This window comes from Pezoporus flaviventris, unplaced genomic scaffold, assembly GCF_033815535.1.
Source record: "Pezoporus flaviventris isolate CSIRO_AGI_PZ_B2104156 unplaced genomic scaffold, CSIRO_AGI_Pfla_v1 ptg000006l, whole genome shotgun sequence".
In the NCBI taxonomy this organism is placed as follows: domain Eukaryota; kingdom Metazoa; phylum Chordata; class Aves; order Psittaciformes; family Psittacidae; genus Pezoporus; species Pezoporus flaviventris.
In genome coordinates this window covers 3347679-3374840 of record NW_026892554.1, presented here as the reverse complement: position 1 = coordinate 3374840, position 27162 = coordinate 3347679, and the positions used below count along the sequence as shown (strand labels likewise).

Here is a 27162-nt window from a genome sequence, read left to right as displayed (position 1 = left end):
TGCAATAGGCTTTGATGCTGAAGCACAAAATTGCAGACCTGAGGTAACGGTTCCCTCACTGTGGTGGGAAATCAGGGTCCTCCAAGGTTCCCTGCGAGCAAGGTCAAACCCACACTTCTTCGAGCTTGCTTGAGAATGAGAGCCAGGCTAAAATTAAGTTGAAAAGTAACTTCTCACCCTCTTGTGAAAGAGGCCACAAAAAGCCTAAATGCATCTTCAAAGCCTAAGCAGCTCTTCAATGAGAAATACTCCCCGGAGAGGAGAGCAAGAACGGGCACATGTTCACAAGCCAGAGCTGGGAGCTGACGCCAGGGCCTGGGTAGGGCAGAGCTGCTGTTCTCAAGGGATGGGGACTCAGTGGGGAGGGAAGTCCATGGTATGTTCCAAGTCACCTTTTGCCATCCTCATCTACCAGATTTCAGTATTTATCCATGCTAATGGAGCAGAAGGGAACACCAACTTCAAGGCAGAAGAGCTTATGTGAAACAGGGCACATTCCTCTCATGCTCTTCCTTCACCCCATGAGACCTATCTCGTGGTAATTTGATTGAAAGCTAGTTTTCCACCAAAACTCTACTTTCAGTCAAGAAGGCAGCAGTGACAGCATCAGAATGCTATTTGGGCCTGGAACTGAAGAGCTGTCAGATAGCTTTATGGGGTTAAAATAAAACCCAACACATAGAAAAGCAAACACAGGAGCCAAGAGATGGCAAACCTAAAGATGTCTGAAAACCAAAGGAGACAAACATCAGAGATTCAGAACTCACCAGAACGGTCAGCTTACAAAGCCTCCTCTCACTCCTTCCCCTACATTGCAAAAGATGAGTGTGCATTTCTGGGCAGGACTGGTTTCAGCAAAGTCTCTTTGTGAAATGAGCACAAGGACATGTGCAGGGGGAAAAAATATCAGGGCAGGAAAGGGAGAAGATGGGGAAATGAATCCAGAGGCTGCAATAGAGTTCAAAAGCTTCAGGAAGTCAGGGGTTTTATCCAGCTGTTAAGTGCCCTGTGGAGGTACATACACTCTTTCAAGCCAGGCCTGTCCCTGGAGCAGAAATTCAACACACTTTTCCCCAGAGAAAGTCCTATTGTCCTGCAGTCACATAGCTAAATTCAGACGTTTCATTCAAAGTGTGAAACAGATTCCTATACTGCTTTTAAGGGGAGAATCCATCCACCACTACTGCTCCTTCACATAACTACACCAGCTTTGTTCAGAGCCAGACACAGCACAGCTCCCTATCCTCAAAAGGAAAGGGAGGCAACATATAAACAACATATCACTGTACATCACAGCCTCAGAGCCTGCATACCTCAAACAGTAACCAGTGCTAACAGTCTGAGGCACCTCGACAGATGTATAGCCAAGCAGCTATAAAAGAGCCTTTGTGCTGGCTGAACAGAAACAAGGCATTTTCTGTAAGGGAGAAGGCCTTGACCACCTACCAGAACACATGGGGTTACACATTTCACACTTCCCCTGCACCAGGAACCACGAGGGCAGATGGCACAAAGCAGATGCCATGGACTCAGAAATGACGCGTTTTCTGCAGAGCAACCTCAGGGATGAGGAGGAGCCACATCACAACCAGGAGGAAAATGACACTGCCTTCACCTTCCACCTTCCTTGCTTGCAGTTCCCCTATCAGGACTGCACCACTTGGTTTCAATGTGAGCAGACCTGCAATTGAGTAGAGGCTTGCCCCTGCAATAAAGTCCATGCAGGAGATCATCACAAACACTTCTGATTCACCACCCAGAGCTCCAGACAGAGCTTTTCACCCTAATGCTTGGGCACTCAGCTCCTATTTTATATATTTTGAAATAGCCTTTTCATCTTCACCCTACTTTCCAGTTCTGAAATTAGGCTAATTCTTTGAGGCTGCAGGAGCTCTGGTGTTATTTTTGGCCTAGAAACCACATGGACAGTTTCTCCTGAATACAAGAACACGCAGTAGTGATGCTACCATCAGCAAACTTCACTATTGCACAGGATCAGAGGTGGCTTCCAGGAAAATGCAGCAAGACAAAGTGCACCTGCAAAAGGCTCTCGCAGTGACTACAGAGCACATTTCAACTCTGAGGAGTCACAAAAGGGGGAAAGATGATCTGAAAAAGCCAAAATTGCTATGGCCAAAATCTGGAAAAGCCACAGCTCACGAACATTCCCAGGGAAGTAAAAGCCCTGCTGCTTTATGAAGATTAAATCTGTGACTGTCTCTCTGTCGTTGGTTGGGTTTTTGTTTGCTTTTTAAATAAAGATCCCCTTGGCCAAAGGAAGTGTCTTAATAGGAGAAGGATATAAGTACGTCAGTAAAACGATCTGTGATAACGTTGAACAAACAAGGGAAGGGAAGGCGGTGGTGAGGTTTATTGACATACCTGTGTTAAGGTTAACCAAATTTCCCTTTTGTCATGATAGCAAAGGTACAGAGGCAAGGAACAGTATTTGTGCTGACCTGGACAATGAACACGAGAGGTGTGTGCCCTGGAGTCGCCCTGCTCAGACAAGAGGGTTTTTTAGTGAAACATCTGGGCTGAAGGCTGTATGAAACCATTAAAAACACTGTGTCAGGCATTGAACCCATTCTGCACCCACACACTGAGGGGGCTGCAGGGAAAAGGATTATAAAACCTCAGCCTTAAGATACAGACAGTTCCCCATCGAGTATTTATGCAGAATTACACTGTATTAATTCTCAACACCCACTTACTAAGAACTTTCTTTGTCCTTAATAAGACAAAGAATATTGCCCTTATGCAGAGATGCTGAGGATGAACCCTGCTGTCCCCTGGGCAAATGTTTTTTTCTCTCTATAAGACAATAACAGACTAAAAAGTATGGTTACAAAGGATTAAGGCAGCTCAGTTAATGCAAGCTAACACTCTCTCCTGCATTCCTCACTAATACAGTGGTGGCATAACCAGCCAAAACATGTAGCTTTAATTCAAATAAGGTTTAAAGAAGTTACTGCCAAGTAATTACACCCACTGAAGGCCTACAAGCAGAGGAACCTTCATTAAGACTCTGCTGCCATTCTCAGAGCACTTTTCTAAGCAGCTGCACCAATGTGAAGTGGCAACCATGAACAAGAGCAGGCAATGAGTTTTCATGAACAAACTTGTACTTGCCTTTCAGAAAGCACACCGACACGAGGTCTGAGCACAGCCAAGAGGACAGCAGGCAAGGATGCAGCACCCAAACGCTGGCTGCCTCCTCCAAAAGGCCTGGACAACCCAAAGGTAGACAAGTTTTATGTCTTTATTGGTCTGATAACATGCTTTTCTTTGCAGCTGGAAGGAGGTGACAGTAACACTTCTGAAACTGCAAGTAGCTTTCTGCCACCCTTTCCTGCTTTCTAATGAACTGCTGGCTGTGTCCAAACTATGGTTTCCCATTTATTTCATTGCTAATCCTAGCCTCTGTCTAAGAACCTGGGCTTAATCCACAGAGTACCGGATGCTTCTGAAGACTGCTTCCAAGAAGAAAAATATAGCACTCAGCTGGAAGTCCCTAAAGCCATTCAGTAGGAAGGATTAAACCCAGAGACATGGATGGAGCTTAGATCCAGTGGGCATGACCCTACCTGTGCTCTCTTCGTTATACAAGAGCAAGTCATGCCTTTTCCTAAACCTCTTTCTAAGCTAATGACTCTAAAGCACTGGCTCTAGGAGCCTCTTGCCACAGCTCTGCATAAATATTTAGGGCTCTCATCCTGTGCTGCCATGTGCTCTCAGCCATAAACCAGAACAGACGGTAAATGAAGCTCTTTGCCCTACCTTAGCAATGCTCTCAGGACATCAGACCAGCAAGAGCAGAAGCTGAGCACTGGAGCTTCACCTACGCTGCAGCCCTTGGAGGAAGGCACTGCCAGCAGCACAGCTAAAACAGCATTACACAGACTGCTGGGTGCTTACTTGAAAAGAGAGCTTGCTGTGGTGGCTTTCCTCTGATCAGCAATCCTTCACATCAGGGTACAACACTCAGTGTGGACAAAGTATAAAAGGATAAATGGGCATTTCCTATTCTAGGAGTCCTAAAAAGGACTTTGGGTCATCAAAATTTAAATGACATGCAGGCTTTGGCTCTTTTATAGAAGCCACCATCGCCACACAAGCTGCAAGTAATGGCTTGAAGCTCAACTGGTTCTCAAGCACCCCTCCTGATAAAAATCAGTCAAAACTTTCACCTTTGTTTCATTACCGTAACAGAACTTCGAAGTTGCTCAAAACACCAGTAGAAATTCACTTCTATGCAAGAAGCCACCAAAAATACCCAGAACTCAACTTGACATTCTGCGAGGACCCCCATATACACTTTCAGCTGAAACTTTGGGATTTAGGGGAACAGAATCAGTTGGTTCCCCAAACTCTTCTAATTATGTTCCCAAGTTCTTTGTGACACAGAAAGGTCATTTTGGTCTAGGCATGCAGGAGGATAATCCCCACCCTTCGGGCAATCAGGATTTCTGCCAAGATTTTAGAGGTCTCCAGCTGATAACCATGGAAGTTCACACCGCCAGGAGTCCAGATAAGCTTTTAACAGGAAATTAGTGCCAAAATGTTTTAAGCATTATAAGAATCAATTAAAGATGGTGCAACAGCCCAGAAGAGCAGAATTAAGTTCTCTGCTCCAAGTCGGATGCGTTTGGAACACGAAACAGCAGCAGCAGCTCCGCAGCTGGGAGGTTTCTACAGGAAATGAGGTTAGACAAATCCTGGACTATTAATCCTCTGCGCAGGCAGAGTACTCACACCACGCACAGAGCCGTCAACAACAGCGCAGAGCACTCAGTTACACTGCTACCTGCCTGCTGCAGGAACGGGTGTTCCATGCTGTCATCTTGCATCTTCCCTGTTCATCAATGAACCAGTGGTTCCCCCACCTAGCCTAAAAGCCAAGCTTCTTCCTGACATATGCTAAGTGCACTTGGGTACTCTGCACGGGAGGACTCAACAGACAGAACTCATTAGTAACTGCAGCTGTGAGCTGTAAAACAGAAACCCAGTGGCACAATGACTGCCATCCTCTGCCTTGTCAGCACTCGGGGAACCACAATGTCCATGGAGGACAGGGACTTTAGGAATAGGGAAGCAGAAGAGGAATTGGCAGCTCCTGCACTGAGGTGAGGAGTCACCTGGTGTTAACAGCTCTACTCAATCTATCCCCCAGCACCAGACCAGAGACCACAAACATGGTGAGCTTGTAAAAGATAACTGTACAGATCACAGATATATCCTCAGAGTGTGCCCAAGGCCCCTGCCAGCACAGGGGTGCTCACAGAGCAGCCACCCAGTGCTGTCCCAAGGCACAGTTAGCCTGCCAGGTCCCATTTTCTCCAAAAGCATCAAGCAAAGCCTTTGCTGCAGGTGAGTGCTACACCAATACAGCTCCTATAGCTGCTGCCTAAAGCAGCTCTGGACAATTCTCTGTGTTCAGTCTCTGACAGTTCAAAAGAAAATTACCTTACATTAAACCTGTTTTGGTTTTTTAAAAGTAACAACTGGATATGGCCTCAAAACCCAATGCACCCATCCATTTAAAAGAGCTGCTTTTTCTTTCTTCTCTGTAATAATTCAATTGTTTATATTAAAACAATCCAGTAGTTCTCAAAACACCATACACCAAGTATAACACAGCACCAAAAGCATTTGAGCTGAGGTTGTTTCCACCATCCCTTTGGTGACCTCAGCTAGTTTATATTAAGCCCCTTCCCCACATCAGCGCTTCATTTCTATTTCCCATCACCAAACAAACCTGGCTTTTCTCTCCCATGCTTACAGGCTCTGACACCTCCATGCTGCTGGCACCTTAAGCTGCTCACAGAACTTGCCTTTAATAGATCTGAGTGGAGAAAGGCAAATATTCTCTCCAAATTTCCATGATTAACACACAGAATCCCACTATCCAGGTTACAGTGACCCTCTATATATATATCAGCCAAAAACTTCCATTCTGAAGCCCAGCTGAAGACACTTCACATCCACTGCAGCTCAGAAAGACAAGTTCTTTATTATTACTTTTTCACTGCCTAGTCACAAGGGACATTTCAGAGGTTCTGTTTATACAGAGGTAGCCAAGTGGTTTATTCTCCCATCCTCATCTTTTCTACACTAAATAAAATGGAAAAGGAAGCTTGCTAACTAAGTTTGGTCAGACATCATTGACCCATGGGAGAAACCCAACTACACAGGTATTCCTAGGGTTTATATATTGATCAGATTTGGAATTCAGCAGTGTCCTTCCAGGGTCTCCAGTCAGGTGGGATTCACCTATAAGAGGCAGTGCAGGGCGCAGCTCTGATCACAGCACAATGTTATTTCCTCCAAGAACCAAGTCTCACAGCTCCAGCAAGGCATAAAGTAAGAATCTATCCTCCTATCCAAGACAAGGATGGCTTTCTCCATCCGTTCAGAAGAGAAAAATACATTAGATGTATTAGATGTAGGCTCAGATGTACTTCTCTCTGCCCATCCTCACTGCTGCCTAACACAACTCAAATCCTCAGGTATCTTCTGAATGCCTTAATTAAGAAACTGGGATGGATGAGGAGCTGTTTTATTCAAGTTCTTTGTCCTGTCACACAATGAAGGATTAGCCTTTCCTGACTTGTCCTCAGGATAACAACTAATCCTGATGGCTCCCTGAACAAAACAGGCTGCACACATCCTCATTTCCAACCAAACCACTGCAATTCAAGATGATAATAACAGGAGGAAAAGCAATCCTTCTGTTTGCTGGATTCATGGCTGGAGCTTCCTTAAGAGTCTGCACCTCACCAAAGTCCCCATTACAGCAAGCCTCAGCTTGGGCATTAGTCCAAGTCATCCAGCTAACTAGGGGCAGATTAACCATGTGCTCACAAAAACTAGGTCAGTCTCAAAACAGTCTCTATGGACTGGACAGGCACGTGTGTGTAAGCACAAAGCACACAGCCTTCATCTTTTAAAGTGATGGCCAGCAGAGTGTCAGTGGGATCCAGACTCAAGTCACTTTGTTACAACACTCAGCTCTATATACAAAGTGGTTCTTGATTTCTCCAACAAACAGGAAACCTTTCCAAGTTCGGGAGGCACTAAGAAATGACTCAGTGATGTCAAGTTTTCCCTCTTTGGAATATCTGGTTCTCAAATATTTACTTATAATAATAATACTACTTAATTATTTTTGAAGTGCAAGAGCCAGGTCAGGACTTGGGTGCAGATCTGAGATCTGTCTCCTACTCCAAACCCTCCTAACCTGCATCTTGGTTCCACAAACCCAAACTAAAGCCTTTACTCTCTCCTTTGACCTCTCTGTCCTGCTCCTATGTATTTAGTCTCAGACCAAGTCCCCCATGCATCATCTTCCCTGTCTAGATAACGCCCTTCTCTAGTCTTACCTGCCCATCCTTTGACAAAATGCCATTCCTCATCCCCAGAATAGATGGCCACCCACTTCCAACTTACTCTGAAGCCAAAGAGGTATCTCTGATGTGTTTCAAAGATAAAATTTAGTGTTTAAGGAACGACAATTTATAAACACCCACTCTAAAGCACTAGGCATGTTTGTAACTTCCCCTCTCACAACACACACACACAATTTGTATCCTATGTTTCCTGAATGAAGAGATGCAATGGGCTACACAGAGACGATATAAGGTATCTGCCGCTGTCAGGGTTTGCCAAGTTCCTATGCTCTGACTTCAGAAAAACATACAAGCTTTGAAGCCAGGACAACATATATGTATTAGAGTGTTCTATTTCAGAAGTGCCACTGGATGCTCCCACCGCAAAGACAAGCCGATTCTTCCACTTGCTGCCTTGTGTCCAACGCAAGGGTCTACAGAGCAAGAGTGACTAAATAATCACAGACCAACTCCACTGCAGTGAACCAAGGTGCTGCAAAGCACCCTGTCCAAAGCACCTCCTCACAGAGCCCATCCTGCCCTGCTTGGAGATGTACAGCTCTTGCTGCTGTGTGTGCTGCGTGCCAGACATGAGCCAGCTACAAGCAGGATGAATCTCCTATTTTGTTAATGGAAGGTTCTTTCTCAGAGGATAAAGCAAGGTTAGTCATCAACAGTTGCATCTGTCCCCAGCCTTTCAGTTCTGATCAATCACTGCAGCACCTATTATCTTGCTTTAACTTCTGGCTATCTTACAGCAAACCATAAGCTTCAGTTTTGCCCATGGGAGAGTCCATTCCAGACACAGTGTGTTCTGGCTCTGCCGATGTACTTGGCAGATACAATGTGCACTTGAAGGGCTTCCTAACTTCAGTGGATTTCAGAGTAGCAATTATCTTCAATTACTCCAGATGAAAGACCACACAAAAACTTAATTCAAACCCCTCTTCTCCCAGAACCCCCCCAGTCACCACTGCCCTAGTTTTTCCCTCACTAATGCCCAAAAGGTAGGATCTACACTTCCTTGATGCTCACGTTTCCCAGCGGGATCACTCCCCTTGACACAGCTTCTTTTCCATGTATATTACAAAAAAAACCTGTCTCACTTCAGGCCATTTAGGGAGTCCTTGTTGCTGGTTCGGAGGAAAGCACTGCCCCCACACACAGTTGCTGCTTCTTACCCAACTTCTCCTACTGCCTGGATCAGAACAGAAGGAAAACCAGACAAAACATCTGCACCAACAGTTAGGGGCAGTGTAAGCTGCATCCAGCTGTTTCTGTCGTGCTGGGGGACACGAAGCAGTCAGTATCACCTGAAAGCAATGTTAGAAGGGTTTTATTACTGAAAAAATTAATGTGGTACCTCAGCACTGCCCTGATTTCCAGCAGCTACAAAGAGCTGGCATAGGAGTTCCCAGTGTTCTCAAGGTGAGGATATTAAACACAAATTAGAACAATACTCAGCAGCAGCTACAAACAAGGCTGAAACAACAGTAAGCTGCAGAGTGATGGCTTTGTAATTCAGACGCATTTAAAGGAAACATTAGACTCGAAGTGAAAACTGAGCTCAGCGATACCTTGGGATGGTTTAAATCACAAATGAGATAGCTGGTCACTTCAACCTGTTCTGTGGTTGAACAGCCTAGATCATACACACGACAGCGTATGAGAAAACAAAACTAGCACGTCTCTGATCCACACAGGACACACTGGAACTACTGGCACAAGGAAATGAGAGAAGAAAGGAGACTACTACATAAACTTTTCCTGAGAAGAACAGCAGCGTGCCACAAGACCAAAATACCAACACTCACTAGAAATGCAAAACCACTTCCTAACAAGTTCAGTCCAAGCCTTTTGTCCTCTTCAAGAAGGACTACGCTCTATCTCGCTTCATAAACTCTCAATCCCTCATCTGTAATCTTCAGAGGTTTCACTGCTCCATTCTTTCCATGATTTTTTCTTCCAGTTTGCTGCCTAAAATCTGTAGCTCCGGCTGCTCGTTATTTTTACTATGGTGATAAGCCTTGACATTAAAAAAATTACCACTTCAGAGGCGTGTGTCACCTATGGCTCACTCAACCTGTGTCAAGTAGGGTAACAGCTACAAACCTACAAACTGCTCCTGAAGCAGCAGCCTGGGTGCATCAGATGAAGCCCCAGAGCCCAGGGAGCTTCAGTTCTCCTCAGGCTTGCACATACCATTGCTGCCTCTTTTGTGGGGTGAGATGAAACAAGAAGCCCAAAGAATCCCGGAGTCAATTCCTTTGCTGTATTTGCTGCAAAGCTCCTGATGACAGGAAGCATGTGAGCAAATCTTTACAAGTCTTGAAAGGGGCAATAACCGGTGTCACTGATGGAGTGGTCTGAGCAGCACTGCAGAGAGCAGCAGAGGGACAGAAACACAGGAAGGGGGGAAAGAGGGGTTCTGAGGCAGACTGCTGGGAGCAGAAAAAAACCACAGCACTGGGCCTGGAGATGAGTTTGGGCACAACACCAGAGCCAGAGCCAGGGAAGATGAGCAGCACAGTAAAGACATTGTGAGATCTTAAAATCAGAGAAAGGGGGCAGTGACAGTCATGGAGATGAGTTAAAACAACTCTGGGCATAGAGCCCACCACACGAACAGCACAGGGAAACAACCACCCGCACTGAGGTCCAGCAGGATATTCCATGTCCGAGATGCTAAGAACGAAATCAAAGAGCTGGGGTGTGACTACAAAGACTCAAGCTCCTCATCTGTGCTGCCACTTGAGTCTCTCCAGAACAGGAAGTGCAGAAAGCAAAGGAGAAGTCTGAGGTTTGCTTTTTCTGAGGCCAACGCCGCCGTTTTGTTCACTGAGCCTTGTGCCATTGCTGCTTCCCTTTCAATGGGAACTGTGAAGGATTTGGCGGCTGTGCCCCAGCAGAGCAGGCACAAACCTTTTGCTCTGTCAGAAGCTCACTGAAATCCAATGCTTTGCAGTTCACATGCTGTGACCTGTTGCTTGATGTTCACGACCGTACGAGACATGGAAAATGTCGCTTTTACCCCAAGCTTTCCTAGCACAGCTGTTCTGACAGCTGTGTTATTTCACACAGCTATTGCTTTATCTTAAATAAAATACCAGGCACTTTTCATCGAGTTGTCTGGGCAATGAGAGCACCACACCAAAATAAAAGAGAGGAAAAATGACAGGTTTTTACATTGAAAAGCCTCAACTAAATGAGTGGACTTACTCAGGCAGAAGCAGCGAGCTTTCATCACCAGAACTCTTCCCTCTCTCCAAAGCAGCTGAGCTTTAACATCTCACACTCAAGGGTTACTTCTGAACATCTTACAGTTTACACACTTCACACAAATCAATTTTAAGTAATTCATAGCACTTGGGAGAATCCAGCACTGTTAAATACAGGTAATTTAGCAGGAGCTGATCAAACAAAACTGGTTTTGAGAAAAGCCCAATCTAATTCTGTCAGGTAGAATTCCCAGTGCAGTTGTGCTATCGTTAGGTATTTCAAGCCAAAATTTGATCATATTCAGTTTAGGAGGTCTTTGCCAGTTTCAGTAAGACCAAAACGCTGATCTTAAGTAAGTCATCAAATGCCACATGGTACAGGCATTCACACCAGGAGTTATTTCAACTCAGAATGTCTACAGGAAAAATCTTATGCTGCTAAAGACTGTGGAAAAAGTTACTGACTCCTTATGAATGGCTAACCACAATGCTGGCAATACACAAGCTAGTTCCAGGTCTGTAAGTAGGGAACGTGGAGAGCCACTGTTAGTCCAGAAAGTCTTTATGCACAAAAGATACGAATGAATTGGAGAAGCTGAAATACTCCTTCCACATTCCCATCACTGAACTGCGAACTGAAACAAAGCAACAGCTTTTGGGAGCACAGAGTCAGTGTCAAAAGTTTAACACAAGTCCTTGCCAGTGGGTCAGCAGCAGCATCTGTCATCATCCGTGACCACAGCTCTCTGTCACACGGGCTGAAGAATCTCCCTCTTTACCACATCTCATAAAAGCACAAAGCAAAAGCTGCGTATCAAGTCACAAATGTTTGTGTAAAAAGACAAACTGTTCACGCTCTGTTCTGCCCTCAACTTCTCCCTTATTTACACCAGCATTTTCCCTGGGAGCTAGAGGAGAAGCTGCAACTCAACCCCTGCAGGTGTTTTCAGTCAGTCTGTAAGCACCCAGGACTCAAAGAGCCCAGCACACTGGGCACAAGTCCCCTCACCCCTGTGAGGAGCTGCCAGACCCCAGCAGGAACAGCAGCGGGAAACTGGCACAAGCAGGATGGGGACTCTTGTTTTTTTCCCCCCAGGATGCCAAATTTGCAGCCACATCAGTGTGGGCAGACCCCGAGCTCTGCTGCAAGAGTGGTGGCTTGTCTCTGCTGACGTCAAGGACCTGCTGAGCAGGCTTCTGCAGGATGGGGCTGCCAGCAAGTCCCCTGAGCAGCAGCAGACACGTGCTGGGAGGCAGCTCAGCACACAGAGTGACAGTGCCAGCCACCATGAGACATCCCTGCTGTGGCTGTAAGTTTAGGGGAAACCCATCACTGTCGGGGCAAACATCTGTCAGCCTCACACCTTTCAACTGTGGTAGGAAACACAGTAATTGTGTCATCCATTTTCCACACTGACACTATGACATACTCTGCTAAAGAAGATAAAAGAGACTTGGATAGTCAAGTCTGCAGAGACCTGTGGCCATTTTGATTTAAGCTTATTCCCTTTCTGTCTAAACAAACGGATCTGTTATGAATGATTGATGTTCTTCCCCCCATCCCAACAAGCCTAATGTCAGGCTCCATTTCCCCCCTTACAGCTGCACTTCCATATTTGCATTGGTCTTTCCAGGGCAACACTTGTAGGAAAGAAAGTGTAGGAACTGTGCGGTTGGATGGTCAAGAGCTCTGAAGGAACTGCTGCGCAGCCGTCCAACATCAATCCCCTGCTGCCAGCCTCTCCCACCCTCTCCATCTCCCCCAGAACACACACCTCACACTCCATGCCCTCATCCTTACCTCGTAGGACCAGACACACTGCACTCCCGCAAACCTCCGTACGCATCTTCCCACTTCCACGTCCTCATGGGTGGTGTACATCTCTCGCAGGCACTCGCCAATGTGGGGCACCATTCTCCGCAGGACCTCCCGGCTCATGATCACTCCTGGTCCCCCCATGCAGAAGTTCTCTCCCGGTTCCAGCGCCAGTTTCCCCATCTCCTCGGTGGTGCCAAGGCCAGTCTGCCCAAGAAAGAGGGGCTGGCTGCTGTTCAAGCTCCTAAGAAAGTTCTCCAGTTTGTCCCCTTTGATGTAAACGTCGTCATCAGCTCTCATAAACCATTCATATTTGTCCAAGTAGTGGTCATGCATGTATTTGAGCATCATGAATGATTTCTTCTGGGGTGGGTAAGAGTCATCTACACCTGGAAGCGGCACGATGGGGATGGGAATAGAGGTGTCCGAACCCTCGCTGGAGAAGAATTCAACCTTGCCAGGAATGGTTTTGGACCACGTTCTAGATCGAAAAAGACAATAAGGACGAGTTAAGTATGCAAAGCAAGACAGGCAGAGAGTGCTACCAGAGACAACTCAGAGGAACTACAGCTCATCTGCTTTACAAATTTCCTTTTTAAATGCCTTGAAGGGTTGTTTTTTTCCATGCAAATGAGGATATTCACACAGCACACAGAGCAATTGGTATAACACACAAAAGATTCTGCTATGACAAGCATCTGATTATAATTTTTGCATCTCTATCTGGTAGAAAATTCATTCAGTAGTAGTAGTTCACTAGTGGCAGGCAGGACTTCTTAAGCACACCCAGCACTGGTCTACCAGCTATCGGCCAAAGGGAGCAGAGGGCAGGCTCGATTTAATGCCTCCAAAGCTTCCCTGCAAGTTATTCAGCATCGTGTCCCACCTTCCATTCACTCTCAGCCCCACAAAAGCTCAAATGCGCATTCAGAATTACTGACTTCCACAGTGAGAAGATGCATATTTCATATGAACTTGTGAGGAAACCACTCAAGCAGCAACTTCTCCAGACGCTACCTGGAGGAGTATGCAGGGCTTTGAGGAAAGTAAAACGCTCCTGTTTGCAGCTGCCAGAGGAGCATAGAGCATGGCATCAGTAGTAACCTCAAATGGGTTTGCCCATACCAGCAAAGGACTAGTAGAAAAGTAGTCCTAAGAGATGCATACAAAACATGATCCCAACAGATGACCTGGTGCTACCAACACCAGCACCTCCAGCAGCTTTCCATACACTTCAGAGCAGATTTTAGTAGAGGGGAACATCACAAAAGAGGAGCCTTTTGTGTGCGAAGCAGCACAGCAACAACATCTGCTCCACACCTTGTGTGCTCCTCTCTGCCAAATCCAACCCATCTGCATGGGCAAACTGGGTCACTTCTGGTGCAGGAAGAGATACAGGATGATTCCTGAAGGCAGACTGCAGAACTCTTAAACTCCCCCAGGGAAGATTTTCAATCACGTACCTAACAGCCTTGCCCTAAAACCTGGTAATTTTAAGCTTTCAGTACCATTTTCTCAGATTATACCTGGGAAAAAGCAGAGCTCACACAGGCTTCACAGACAACTACTTCCATTGGGAAGCCAAGAGGTTTTGAGCCTTTTTCTATAGGGGGAGAATACTTTCTAGTTATGTTTGGTGACTCTGCTCAGAATATAACCTATATTCACAGCTCTCAAGGTAAAGAACACAGTATTCCCTCAATGCATCACTGTCAGTTTTACCAGATGCCTCTCAGCATTGGTTTCTTGCCAAAAGCAGAGCAGATTTTGGGCAGTACAGACCATCTGAAATTTGAAATCCAGAATTAGCTGCTGTACAAAGGCTGAAATGTAAATGTATTTCAGGAGAAAAATAATCCTCAAGTTCCACCAGGAAATGCAAAGGTGTTTAATTAATACTGAGCATCAACTTCAACACTTTCACAGTTACACACTAACGCAGCTTTGTGTAACGACTATCGCCCTATTACTTTAAAACCTTTGTCTTCTGGATTTCTCCCTGCCATGGGTAGTCCCTCGAAGGAAAAGCTTAGAGCCCAGCTTCCTAGAGGAGCACAGAGTAAAGCCAATGGAAATATTCCTGTTGACTTCACAACAGAGGTGATGAGGTCTTTAGCCATCAGTGATGCGATTAATGCAAGGTACCAGTGGTCACAGAGTCACATCCTGTTAAAGCATTGTAAACTGCCTGCTTTGAAATGAGACCTGCTCAGATCTTGAACTTTCACTAACTACTGAGGAAGTTCTCCTGTTTATTTTGTGACACCTACACTCCACATACAAATCACCTGGTCTTGAATGAAAAGACTACCCCGTAAATTGCTCTCCCCATATCAACTCCCAGTCTGGAGTTTAAAAGGCTTCTTCACTAAAGGTACTTGACACATCCATATTTTAATCTCTAAGAAGAAAATGCAGAAGCTGCTGAGAAACAGCTCAGAGCATCCACGGTGACCAGTTCCCAATGCAGCTGTGGGTGGACCCAGGACACTTTCCAGCCAATCACCAGATAAAGTTATGTGTTGGTTCCCAGTTTAACTTAACTCTGTGCTCTCCAACCAGGTACCCTCACCTCAGGATCCTCCTAAGTATCATCAAAAGAAAAGTTTCCATTCAATGGAGAGGAAACAAAACGTGTGTACATCCATGAACCCTGGCACTTTTGATTCCCAATCATCACACTGCATTAAACCCCTCAGATCAAAGATAGTCTGGCCTCATCTTAACATGGATCTAGGCCATATTTACGTTTCATACTAAAACAGGAGCAAACCAGAGACATATTCCTCTAGGCTGGGGACACGGAGCAGACAGAAAGACCATGCCCAGGGATCAGTGTGCGACTTGTGTCGGCACCATGACGTTACTTCAGCCTTGGGATCTCACCATGCATGCCCCAGCACAGCTTGACCAAGCCTTGCTCATTCCCTGAGACAAGACAATTTGTAGGATGAAACTGCATTACTTTTGACTGTGGTTTTGAGCCTTTGCTCAGACTCAGACAGAATATGCTCCCACATCGAAAACTGCCAGAGTTATGTCAAAGCAAGTGCTTCTTGACAGAGGCTGAAACAATGGGAATCACCACGTGCTGCTCCTTGCTTCTAAGCCACAGCTCACTGCTCAGTGTGGCCCTTTTTTGGGTTGAGAATACCAAAAAGAACAGTCTGCTCAGGAAACGTGTTGCTGCGCTTGGCCAAAGAAGCCAAACCACAGATTGTAAGATGAACTGTAAGTACATTTTTCTGACCTCAGCTATCAGCAGAGCTAAGGACTGGTAAATGCAGGGATGACTTCTGATCAAAGCTACTTTTAACTTTTTTATCTCACATTGCAAAGAATCAGCCCTGACTCAACCACAAGCGGTTCTGCAGAGCAGCGTGCTAACAGCTGTATTTCTTGCCTGTCCTCCCACCCCCAGTCCAGTTTACAGTGTCTGCTCTCTGGTTATGGGCAGCAACATGACCCCTTCAGCTCCTTAAGTACAGAGCTCTTGTCTCAACACCTTCCTACTTCCGTGGTCCCACCAGCAGCACTCCCACCAGCTGACATTGCTTTCCCGGTCAAGGCTTCTCTAATATAAGACTTTATCTGCAAATGAACATCTGTCGGATAATTGAAAAAGGAAGAATACTTTTAGCCAAACTTGACACCCTCCTTCCCCCCACAAGGGCTCCCCATCACCTTCACCTGGTTAAAAGAAATACGGTCACATTTCTGCCACCAGACTCCTGTACCTATACCTGCAGAGACCACCTCCACTGCAGCAATCGCTGGTGGCCTCAGCCAGCTCAAGGCCATTCCGACTCTGTCCAGAGAGAAGTATCAGGTTCTGAATACAACCGATATGCGTACCAAACTGGTCATTTAAAAACCAGCAAATGAACTACTCTGACAGATCCCAACCTTATCTCCTCCGTGTAATCTGAATCTGCTCACTTAAACAGGAGGATGTGCATGAATCAGGACAGCAAGGCTCTCTATTACCTTCCCCAGGAGCAGTGCTGAAAACATACACGACAGAGTGCGACCTGGTTTCTCTCAGTGCACAGGGCACATAACTCCAATGAACGAGATGCTGACATTGACAAGGAAATGAAAGTATAGTTTAAACAAAGTCATAAATTAGATAATGCTTCATTAGAAGAAATTTCTTAGCAGAGAGCATTAGCCCAGTAAAACTTCACTGCCAGCAACTACCAAACCAATCTGATCATCCCGTAACTGGTTTTGCACACCAGATATCCTATGTGTATCCTCACACGAGCAAGTCACCAGCAAACAGGGTGCAGAAGTGGTACAGGTATTCATTGCTTTGTTATCAGCTCTGCAGACTCAGCAGAAGCATAGTCAGCAGCGTTATGCAGACAATGCTCCCTTTGTACAGACCCAAACTGGAGACAATTACAAAAGATGAACTTGGGTTTTCTCTGCAGCCTGGGGACTTCACTTAGAGGAGATCAGAGAAATCATTGAAAGTTTCAAGAAACAGTCATCTTGGATAACTGTGCTAAAGAAAACCTTATTGTGAAGAACTCAGCAAGACATAAAAGGCTGATTTCTTGAATACATGGTTCAGCTAAATTTGATGTTGAATTCGGGTTAGTTTTGCATAACTGTTCTTCAAGGTCCCATCTTTCCAGCAATGCTCACTACACTAACAGCTTAGCTGGAACTGAGCACCCAAACCAGCAAGTGGCACTGCAGATGAGCATCACAAGAGGCCAGAAAAACAAGCTGGGGTTTTTATTACATTTACAGCTACATTTACATTTAAAGTTTAAAGGAATCTGTCACGATCAGATTCTGAGGGAGAGCTCCTTTCAGCTTTCTGCAGGACAGCTTCTTGATTTCAACTCCTCCAATTTAAAGGGACACCAGTTTTCTATCCATGGAAATTCAGCCACCTTCATCACCCATAAGCACACTGATAGTCAGTGGGTCAGACTAAGATCAAAGCCCAGGTGTCCCAGAGATTTGGACCACATGGTTGTTTTGGGGTATGGAACTGACCTGGATTCTCCTTATCCTCCATGCATCAGTGCCCGTTGCTCTCACTGTATGTTTCATACACTTTGCTGCAAATTTTAGGTAACTGCTTGGAAAGCCCAAGTATGTCACACTTCTGTTAGAGGATACAAGAGCAGGACACATGGAGCGCTCACTACTGCAATACTGCAGTATGTTAAGCAAAACATGAATTGTGCTGTCACGATGCTCAAAGTCACTTCAGATGACCTCCTCCCCAAGAAGCAAGGGTGCACATTCTACAACCCATCATACTACCTCATTAGAAACCAGAACTGACCAAAACCAAACACCACCCAACAGCCACAACCTTTACATTCAAGGCTCTGAATTCAAAACAAATACAAAAATGTGGTTTGTATTACACTGCTGCAGCAGCTAGTGCAGGCTTAGACAGATAATACAAACTCCTTTAGACCCCAAATCCCTCTGGCTGCCTTTCACTGAGGCTTTTCCAAGCACGCAGGTATTTAGATTCCAGTGCAGTCTGTTTCCTATAAGCCACCACAAACAGAGTGGCAGGAGCCTCTCTGAGGGCATGCTTCTGCTGCAAGACTAGAACAGCTTAGAATGAGCCCTGGCATCACTCGTGGTTCTCCTGTGTGTGGCCTCTGGGCACTTCGAGGTGTCGTGGGGACCGTCCAAAACTGGGAAGTACTGCATCTGTGTTCCTGCAGAAATGCTGCAGAAGACCGACCTCGGACATCTCACCATTAATTGCATTCACACTAGTGCCCTGCCACGTTTCCCAGGATATGTAGTTGCTACACACAAGATAGATTTGATAGATAGATAACTAGGGTTAACTGCTTGATAGTTCCCGAGACAGCAGACTTAAATCTTCTGGGAGACTGCTTACTCCCATCCTCTCCTTCATTTTAGCTCTTTCAGGACAACTCCCCTCAACTGCAAAACCATTAGCACATATTGCTGCACTTTCCCTGAACCCCAGTCATAAATTAACTCCTGCCTGCCTACCTCTTTTCCCAACTATTTCTTGTCTTTTGATGTGACACCGCAGTTTCTGCTGCTGCACTTCCCCAGCCTCCTGGAAGGGAAGCTCTGCTAACCTGGCTGTCAGATACAATCACTGCTAAGGCTGCAAATCTGCCCTCCAAAAACCTGTAGTAGATTTAAAGCTCATTCTCTGCCTCGCAGACTACAAAAGCACGACTGTTTCAAAGAGCTGGCGTCCCCCGAACATCCACCAGGCCCGTTTTGCCTTGCAGTGGTCATTTTGCTCATGATTGATGTTCAGGAAGTGGATTGCTTCCCCTCTTGTTAGACCCTATCTGGATTCACAGCAGCAAGGATCAGCAAATGCTTTCCGCTTCGGTCCCTTTTAGCTGTGTCTGTAAATGGCCTTTGAGCCACAGCAATTTGGAGGTATTCAGCCTCTGAATCCCTAATTCCTTTCAGCGCTCTGGCTACCGCCGTATCAAGGCTCTGCACACGCTGCCACCCCGGGAATGCCTTGCTAGCAGCTTCCCATTTCCCTGGCTGTGCCAGCGATTCAGCTCACCAGGATGCTTTGTCAATGTAGTAATCCCAGCAATTGTCTGCTTGAGTACTTCATGGCAATCAAAAGCCATTTAAGATTTCAGGTTCGTCTTCCTCTTCCCCCCTCCCCACCTTCCCCCAAAGATGTCTTCCTGTCACCCGGACATTAGCTCCTTTCTTTTACTACAGGAGGTGAGAAAAATGCATTTAGCCCTACCGCAGAGTTAAGAGGTCTCTTTATTCATCCCTTCCAAGAGCAGACATCATCTCTAGAGGTTAAACCAAAATAGCAGTACAGTAAAAAGCAACCTCAGATCTACTTCTGAGGGCTGAAGGAGTCTGATTCCATTAACTGGATTTGTTAAATTGCATCTTTAGCCATTTCTTGTGTGTGAGCAGATGTTGCAGATCTGGTTCTGTAAACCCATCTCTCTTACAGCACGGTACTGCTCAGCAAGCACAGCAAAGCCAGGGATAAGAATCCCTCCCATGCCAGCAAAGTTAAATGCTCCACAACTAGCCCCCATCTCTGGACAACATTGTGATAAACTTCCCTTCCCTGAATTCCTCACACAAAATCTGATGGATGATGGACCAGATCTGACAGACAAACTACTCTGCCATAAAACCTGTTATGTGATGCACAGCTCCAGACTTCCTTTATGTAAACGTAAATTACACAGCTCATGACATTTGCAATCCAAAATGCTCCATCCCACACAGTGAAGAATACATAACCCTGAAGAAACAGATTCTTTCACCCGTTTTAAAGCCTCAATCACGTTCCCTCTGCAAGTTAATTACAGGTCTGCTGCTGAAAGAAAGAATTAAGTTTCCATTAAAACCATCGTTGGTGAACAATATGCTTCAGATTGCCCAAATTAAGCAATTTTACTGCATTTGATGCTGATATAAAGAGAGCTACCCTTTCCTGAAACCAGAGCTGGGCAGGGGGAGCAGGAGACAGTCCATCAGACATGGCTTTGCCATCCTGCTCTTGACCTGGCCAACACGGCCAAGCACTTTTCAGCCTGGGCAGGCAGGAGACAGAGAAGGGTTTGTCCTAGTGCATGTCTCAAGGGGATGTTTTATTAGACGAAGATTCTCCGCAGAGCTCCTGGACGCTCCTGCGCCAGCAGCAACCGTGCAGCTCCCGATCCAAGCCGGGCTATACCCGAGCTGACATCTTAGCTCTTCACTCGTTCAGCTTTCCCAAGCGTGCTTCCTGCACAGCCGCCCGGCACTGCCCGCTGGCTCCAGCCCCAGAGCAATGTGAGTATCTCAGCAGATAGGAGAGCTTCCCCAAAGCCACAGACACGTCTCGCACAACAGATGATTACTCTGATGGCCAGAAGTCCATCAGAAGCACTCGGCACTCACTGCCATACCCGGTTAGGGCTGGAGGCTACAGCAAGCGGCACACAGTGCGGAGCACAATGATAATGGGCTCAGGTAATGAACACACAGCTCTGAGACCCTGGTCCCTGCACCAGCTTCACCAGCCCAAAGCTAGGAGCGTTACACCCACACTGACTATCCCTATTGGAGCTGTTTCCCTACCTGGTCCAGCCTTAGCTACAGCGAGCAGAGGCTGGGTTTACTCTTTGTTCCCAGATGCGCTTTCTAAGTCTCATTCTTAAGCACACGCTCTCGCCCGGCACAGTGGTCCTTATCTCCCTATCCACGGGGTTGCAGCAGCCTCTAAACTTTATTATTATCATTATCATTATTATCATCAGGGTGACAGCTCTCTTCAGAAGCAGCAGCCAAGCACTGCACCAGCATGACATAACCATGCCCAAGGTAGAAGCACCGAGGGCAGCTATACTCAACGGGAGGCAGGCGAGAACACCCCTTCTCCCCAGTGACCGGCGGTAGGTGCTCCTCGCTGCTGCGAGGGTCACGACCACCAGGTACCGCCTCAACGCCACTCAACCGGACCCCGCTCCGCAGAGGGGAGCTCGAAGCACCTCTCCTCCCTCACACACACCGCGGCCCGGTCGCCCCGAGCGCGCCTCGGTGCTGCCCACACCGCGCCGGGGCTGGTGCCGGGAGAGCCGGCACCACTTCGCCTCGCTCACACCTGCCCCGGGGAAGGGCGAGCGGGCCCGGGGCCGGCGGCGAGACCCCGGCCGCACGGGCACCATCCCGTCCCGGCGGCTCTTACCTCAGCCGCTGCTCAGGGACAGCGGCCGAAAGCGGCCGAACCCACCCGAGCCCGACCCGAGCCCACCCGAGCCCCAAGCCGAACAGCCCCGATCCCCGCCGAAGGCAGCCGAGCGGAGCCGCATCGCGCCCCCCGCCATCCCGCTCACCGGTGCGCGGCCACGGCGCGGCTCCGCAGGTACTTCTGCGCCGTCATGACCCCCACGAAGAGGAAGCTCTGTGCCGGCGGGCCGGGGCGGCGCGGCGGGGCGGCGGCGGCGGCGGCGGGCGGCGAGCGGCAGCCCTGCGGGCGGGCTCGGTGGGGCCGCGCCGCCGCCGCCAGCTCGGAGGCGCGGGGCAGGACGAGGCGCGAGGCGAGCACGAAGCCCAGCACCAGCCCCAGCAGGACGCTGAGCCAGGCGCGGCGGCCGCGGCCCGCCATGCCCGCCCCGCGCGGCTCCTCACAGCGCCGCCGCCCCGCGCTGCGCCGCCGCCGCCAGCCGCGACGAGCCGCCCAACGCCGCCATGGGGGGAAGGGGCAGGGACGGGAAGCGGAGAGGAGGGGAGGGGAAGGGAAGGGGGCGCCCGCCTCCCCGGCCCTGCCCCTCGGCACAGGCGCCGTGTGCGGCCCGCGCCGCGCTGCCCGTAGCCCCGCCCGGCCGCGGGGCAGAGCCCGCCCCCCGGGTACCGCTCGGCCCCTCGGGTCCGGCCCGGGACGGGGGCCCCGCTGTGGGTTGGGACGCGGGGTGCGGAGCAGGGACAGCGAACCCCGGGATGTGGCCGCAGCGCAGGGACCGGCGGCCTGGCCGCGCACCGCACACGGGGACCGCAGGACCTGAGCATGGGTGCTGTGGGACTGAGGCCCTGAGCAGAGCCCCAGGACAGGGCCCCCAGCACCCTGCACAGGAGCATGGCTCTGGTCCCTTCGGACCTGAATGAGAAGGCAGTGGGGAGCTGGTACCCTGGCCCAGAACAGCACCACGTACCATGCCCTGTAGCAGAGGGCCATCCCCCATCCCTGCAGAGACCCGGCACAGCTCATGTCGGAGACCTCACACACCATTCCCATCTCTGCACGGTTGGGCTCCTGCTGCCCAAGCCCCAGAGCTGCCCTGTCTCGGGCCATGGTGCCTGCAGAGCTGGAGGGAGGCATGGCAGCGAGGAGCAGCCCCCCAGCCCCGGTTTCACTTGGCGCTGATGGATTCATGCTGGTGCTAGGGAAGGGCAGAAGCACAGGCAGCTCTCCCATTCTCTCCCACCTTGCTAATTAAACCGACCAGAAATAGGTCAGGCTGTTTCCATCCAGAGGCTATAATGACTGCTTCAGCTGTACCAGGTGAAGAGTTCTTTCTTCTTTGTCTACTGTAGCTAGCTTGGGTTTCATCTACAGAGTGCTTCAGCTTCAAATACTGCAGCCCCAAACCCTGGAGGAAAAACAAGCCCTCCAGTCGATACAGAACAAACACATCCAGCACAGCTCGCTGACCTCGTGCTTTATCATTGTGGTTTCTTGCATTTCCTACCCATTTTTATATCTCCAAAGGCCATTCTTTGCCCTTTTAGAACTTATTTATATTGTGGTGTCCTCCACAACAAGCTAAGAAGAAAGTTTCAGCATAAAAGCAGCCTGCTCTTGAGCAAGAACCATTGCACAAGCAGGCATTGTACTAAATACTGTAAATCAATGAGTCAAAGAGCTATATATGACATTCTTACAACCCTTGTAGCAAGGAACCTTGTACCTTAGAACGAGCAGGTAATACCCCAATCTGCTCACCAAATTAACTCAATAAGTTTGGTAAAAATGCCTTTTTTGGTGTTTTATTGCTCTTGTGATGGTGCAATCCTCATACAGAGGTCAGCACGGATGAACAAGGGTGATGTCAGGAGCAATGAATAACACAAAGGAAGTGTCACCACAACTTATGGCATTAAACAAACCCAAGATGTAATAGAAACTAGAGAAGAAATACAAGCGCTTAACAGGAAAGAGAGCAGGCGGTCTCCTTTCGTTACCCACATTTGCTCTGACAAAGCCAGAACTTTGCTTTTCTGCGACCTTCCTCTGGGAATAGGGAATGGGACCCATGATCCACCTCAGTTCTTCCCTAGTGAAATAATCCCAAAGCACTATTTACACCAGGAAAACGTTTTCTGCTGTACTGTCCTTTCCATCCCTTCCTTAGGGGGAAATCCACCCCCAAACTATGACCAGAATTCCTTTCTACTTCCCAGGACTTGCAAAGCTTCACTATTATTTCTAACTATGGGTGCTCTCATCCCTTTCTGCCAAGCCTGGGGTTATCCTCAGCCATTCTGCACACATGGATCTTTTATCCCACTTTTAAAAGCATCTTCAAAAGGGACCTCAAACTCTTCTTCTCCCCTCCAAGCCCAATCATCAGGTCCTGACATACAGGACCCAGGCAGATGTTGAAGCTAAAACTAAATGTAAGGGCACTCCTTTCCAAGGGAGGGAGATGTGGCAGGCTCGTGAGCAGGAACAGGATTGCTCTCAGCGTGCTCCAAATCAGCAGTAAAAATCTCCTGATTCAAGGGAAAGCCACTGTGGCCTATGAATTGCAGGAAGAGGCAGAGCTAGCGTGGTTAAAAGGCAATAAAAGAGAGAAGGGTTGGGGCTGAGGAGCTGTCAGTTGGCTTCTTCCCATGAAGAAAAGAAGTTAGTCATCAGAACCAAAAACTTCGCACGACTTCACACACATGGAAACGATGAAGCGGAGCCGCACGCTCCTGTGTTAGAGCTCCTCTGCCTGCGGCTCTCCTTTGGCACCTTCCCACCTCCCTGCACCTCCTTTATAGACCAGGGCCTCGCCCCAAGCAGGAGGTGAGCAGAGAGCACTCAAGGAATGACAGGAGAAGGAAGAGGTGCTTTCTAGGAGCCAGGATTCAACCCGGATTTGAAGGCATGTGCAGAGTTCACACTGCTGCCGGATGAGATCACGCCAGCTATACAGCTGAGACATCAAACTGTAAAATGGGGTAGCACGCAGGAACATTGTGATCCTCACACAACCACCCTGAGCACATCAAAGTGCCTCGCTTTAGTCCATTCACTGTGCCAAACTCACGTTCCAAAGTGTTAGGTGGGCAAATGCCTCCTCCTCTGTTCTCACATAGAGCAGCTGCTGTTTCCACTACAGGAAAAAAAGGGGGGAGAAAAGGGAAGAGGATGGCTTAGTTCTTCCAGCTGAGTTATAACCTTGGCATTACCCCTAGAGTATGTCCTTAATCTGGTTGGCAGAGAAAGGTCATACTGCAGAATCACATTTAAGTGCCTCCCCCTGTTAGTACATCTCTTAGAAAATAATTAACACTATGTACTATGGCTATCATATATTAAAAGGCATGGTATTTTGTTCATATAACACTGTATACAAATATAAAAGCATTTTACACAGCATGGTTTCTTTCCTATGTGGGACTGCTTGAGGAAATATTCTGAGGGCTTATCTGAAGAGGATGCACATCGTGTGCGCTCTGTCTCCGTGCTCCCGTCCCAGTCACTCCAGTGAGATTAGCACCCAGACCAGCCAGACAGAGCCCACCTGACAGGCCCACACTGTTTAGATTCATAATCAGATTAACAACACAGTAATCCTATTTTTCAAAGATAAAGAAGCCAAGTCCTTGGAGCAGCTTTTTGAGCTGGTTTGTGCCCGTATGGAATAGGTGTCATCCTTTTGGAATAAAGAAGCTTAAAACCGAAAGAAAAGAGTTTATTCTGAATAGGAGACTCTACATTATAGAGGGCAGATATATCGTGCATTATAACAGCTTCTCTTTCCCATTGCTTTTGCTTTCCACTTTTTCACAGTAATGAGCCCACTCTAACACAGGATGTGCCTTCTACAAGAGACATTCTTTAGCATCTTTTAAAGTAATAGTTACAGAAGTGAACTACTTCCCAAGTGCTCCAGAAACTTTAATTATGAATGTTCCAGTACTTAACCTGATACTGTAAGAACTACCCAGGCACTGGAAAATGAGCATACTTCGTATATTCAAGGTAACAGACTCACGGTGGAAAAAATCTAGCTGGGCAACCAGCAGCATTTCTCCCTGTCACAGTATTTCCAGCTCCGTTGCATTTTCCCAAATGATGCAGAAACTCCTTCCCCAGCTCCAGCATTTCCCCTCCCCATCCTCTTTGGTCCTGCCACGGACCAGTCCCAACCTTTCCCCTCTGACTCGCTCAGACGATGCCCGTTCAAGCGACAAAACCACGCTGAGCTGTCACCGTTTGCTCTTGCCGTAAAGCCAGACCAACATTGCCATCCCCCGGCGCGGCCCCGCAGTGCAGGCGCCAGGCCCTGGCTCTCCTCTGCTCTTCCCAGCCAAGGAGCTCCGTTTAGGGCTTTGGAGGCGATGGAAAACCCTCCTGCTCCCCACACAGCTCCTGCTCCCGTCGGCTGGGAGGTGGTAGCAGCACGGCCATGGTGCATGAAAGGCGCTCGAGCTTTGTGTCACAGAGGGGAAGGCGATGTGTTTTTAACGTGCTACCCCCACAGCAGTGTCAAACAACACTGGAAAAGTCCAGAATGTGTATATAGAAAGCAAGTGTGAAGATGCAGCATAGCTATGAATTGAACAGCTCACGGAGTGGCAATTCATAGAATCCCAGACTGGTTTGTGTAGGAAGGGACCTTAAAGCTCATCCAGCTCCAACCCCTGCCATGGGCAGGGACACCTTCCACTGGAGCAGCTTGCTCCAAGCCCCTGTGTCCAACCTGGCCTTGAACACTGCCAGGGACGGGGCAGCCACAGCTTCTCTGGGCACCCTGTGCCAGCACCTCAGCACCCTCACAGGGAAGAGCTTCTGCCTAAGAGCTCATCTCAGTCTCCCCTGTGGCAGGTTAAAGCCATTCCCCCTTGTCCTGCCCCTGTAGCCCCTCTCCAGCTTTCTTGTCAGGCTCTGTAGGCACTGAAAGCTGCTGTATTACATTACCCAAGAAGCAGTCAGGCCAATTTACATTAAACATTACCGCCTCCAATATGTGAAGAAGTAAAGCTTTAAGAGCCAGCTTTGGGTCTGGTGCTTTTGAAAGCACGTTTTGTAGGCCAACCCGACAGTAACTCCTCATTTTAATGCACACAACAGAGCACTAGAACTAGATTGAACAGCCAGGATGTATTTCAGTATATCCATTTTCCTTCTGTTCTCTTTAAACAGAACTTTCTCAGTTCTTTTCATTGCCATCCCTCTATTAATGTTACCCACTGCACTAGTTACAAAGCTGAGCTTCATAAGCACCATATAAAAAGAATCTTGATTAGTAAACTATGGTAGACACAGAAAGAGGAATTACATTGTTAATTTATGAGTGGAGATCTTGCTTTGTGCTGGCAGTACTTTACACAACAGAAATCTGCAATGAAAACCTATGTTCACCACCAGAGCTGAGCCGAGGAGACTGATTCCACTGCAGCCATTGGTTGCTGCATAAAAACTGATGGAGGTTTTTGAAGCCGCTGGCTCCAGAGCTGGGAATATGGGCAGGGTGTGTGTCAGGCTTGGAACAGCTGGCTTGGAAGCTCACACAGGATCAGCTACAACGGTGCAACCGGGCCAGGACACCACCCAGCCAGCAGCCGTATGCTTTTCCTTTGTGGTTGCAGAGCTGTTCCAAAAGCTAAGCCTTCATTCCAAAAGGGGGGGGAAACAAAAGAAGGAACAAGTCATCAGCCCATCCAAGTCCAGACCAGCTTTATATCCAGTTTCAGTGTTCTGTGACAGCGTGGACAGAAACACGCTGTGCCCTGCTCTTGGCTAACCCAATCTGTCAAAAGGTGTCACTGTGTTAGCCTGTACAGGAGTAAAACTCATCCAAATGTGGATCTGATGCAGACATGTGTGCTGATGTGCAGCCAGGCTTGGGAAAGGACAACTCTCAGAGATGGGAACTGTTTTCCTGAGCACAGGAGGCATAAAGGATGATGTTAGGATGGTTTAAATGCAGCCATGAACTGTAGCACTGCTGGTATAGCATAGGGGAAACTCATGTTGGGTGCCACCCTCGTTCAGAGCAATCTGAATGCTTAATCTCTC

General features: G+C 47.9%; 1 protein-coding gene across 1 annotated transcript in view; it reads right to left on the bottom strand.

Annotated features, from left to right (window-relative positions):
- The window catches only part of CHSY1 (chondroitin sulfate synthase 1), a 74526-nt gene extending 52959 nt beyond the window's left edge, over positions 1-21567 (bottom strand). The window contains exons 1-2 of the mRNA XM_061446639.1: positions 21266-21567; positions 12408-12903 (exon numbers count right to left, since the gene is read on the bottom strand). Coding sequence (XP_061302623.1) covers positions 12408-12903; positions 21266-21537 — 768 coding nt within the window. The 5' untranslated portion in view covers positions 21538-21567. The remainder of the gene's footprint in view (positions 1-12407; positions 12904-21265) is intronic.
- Positions 21568-27162: the final 5595 nt, after the last annotated feature.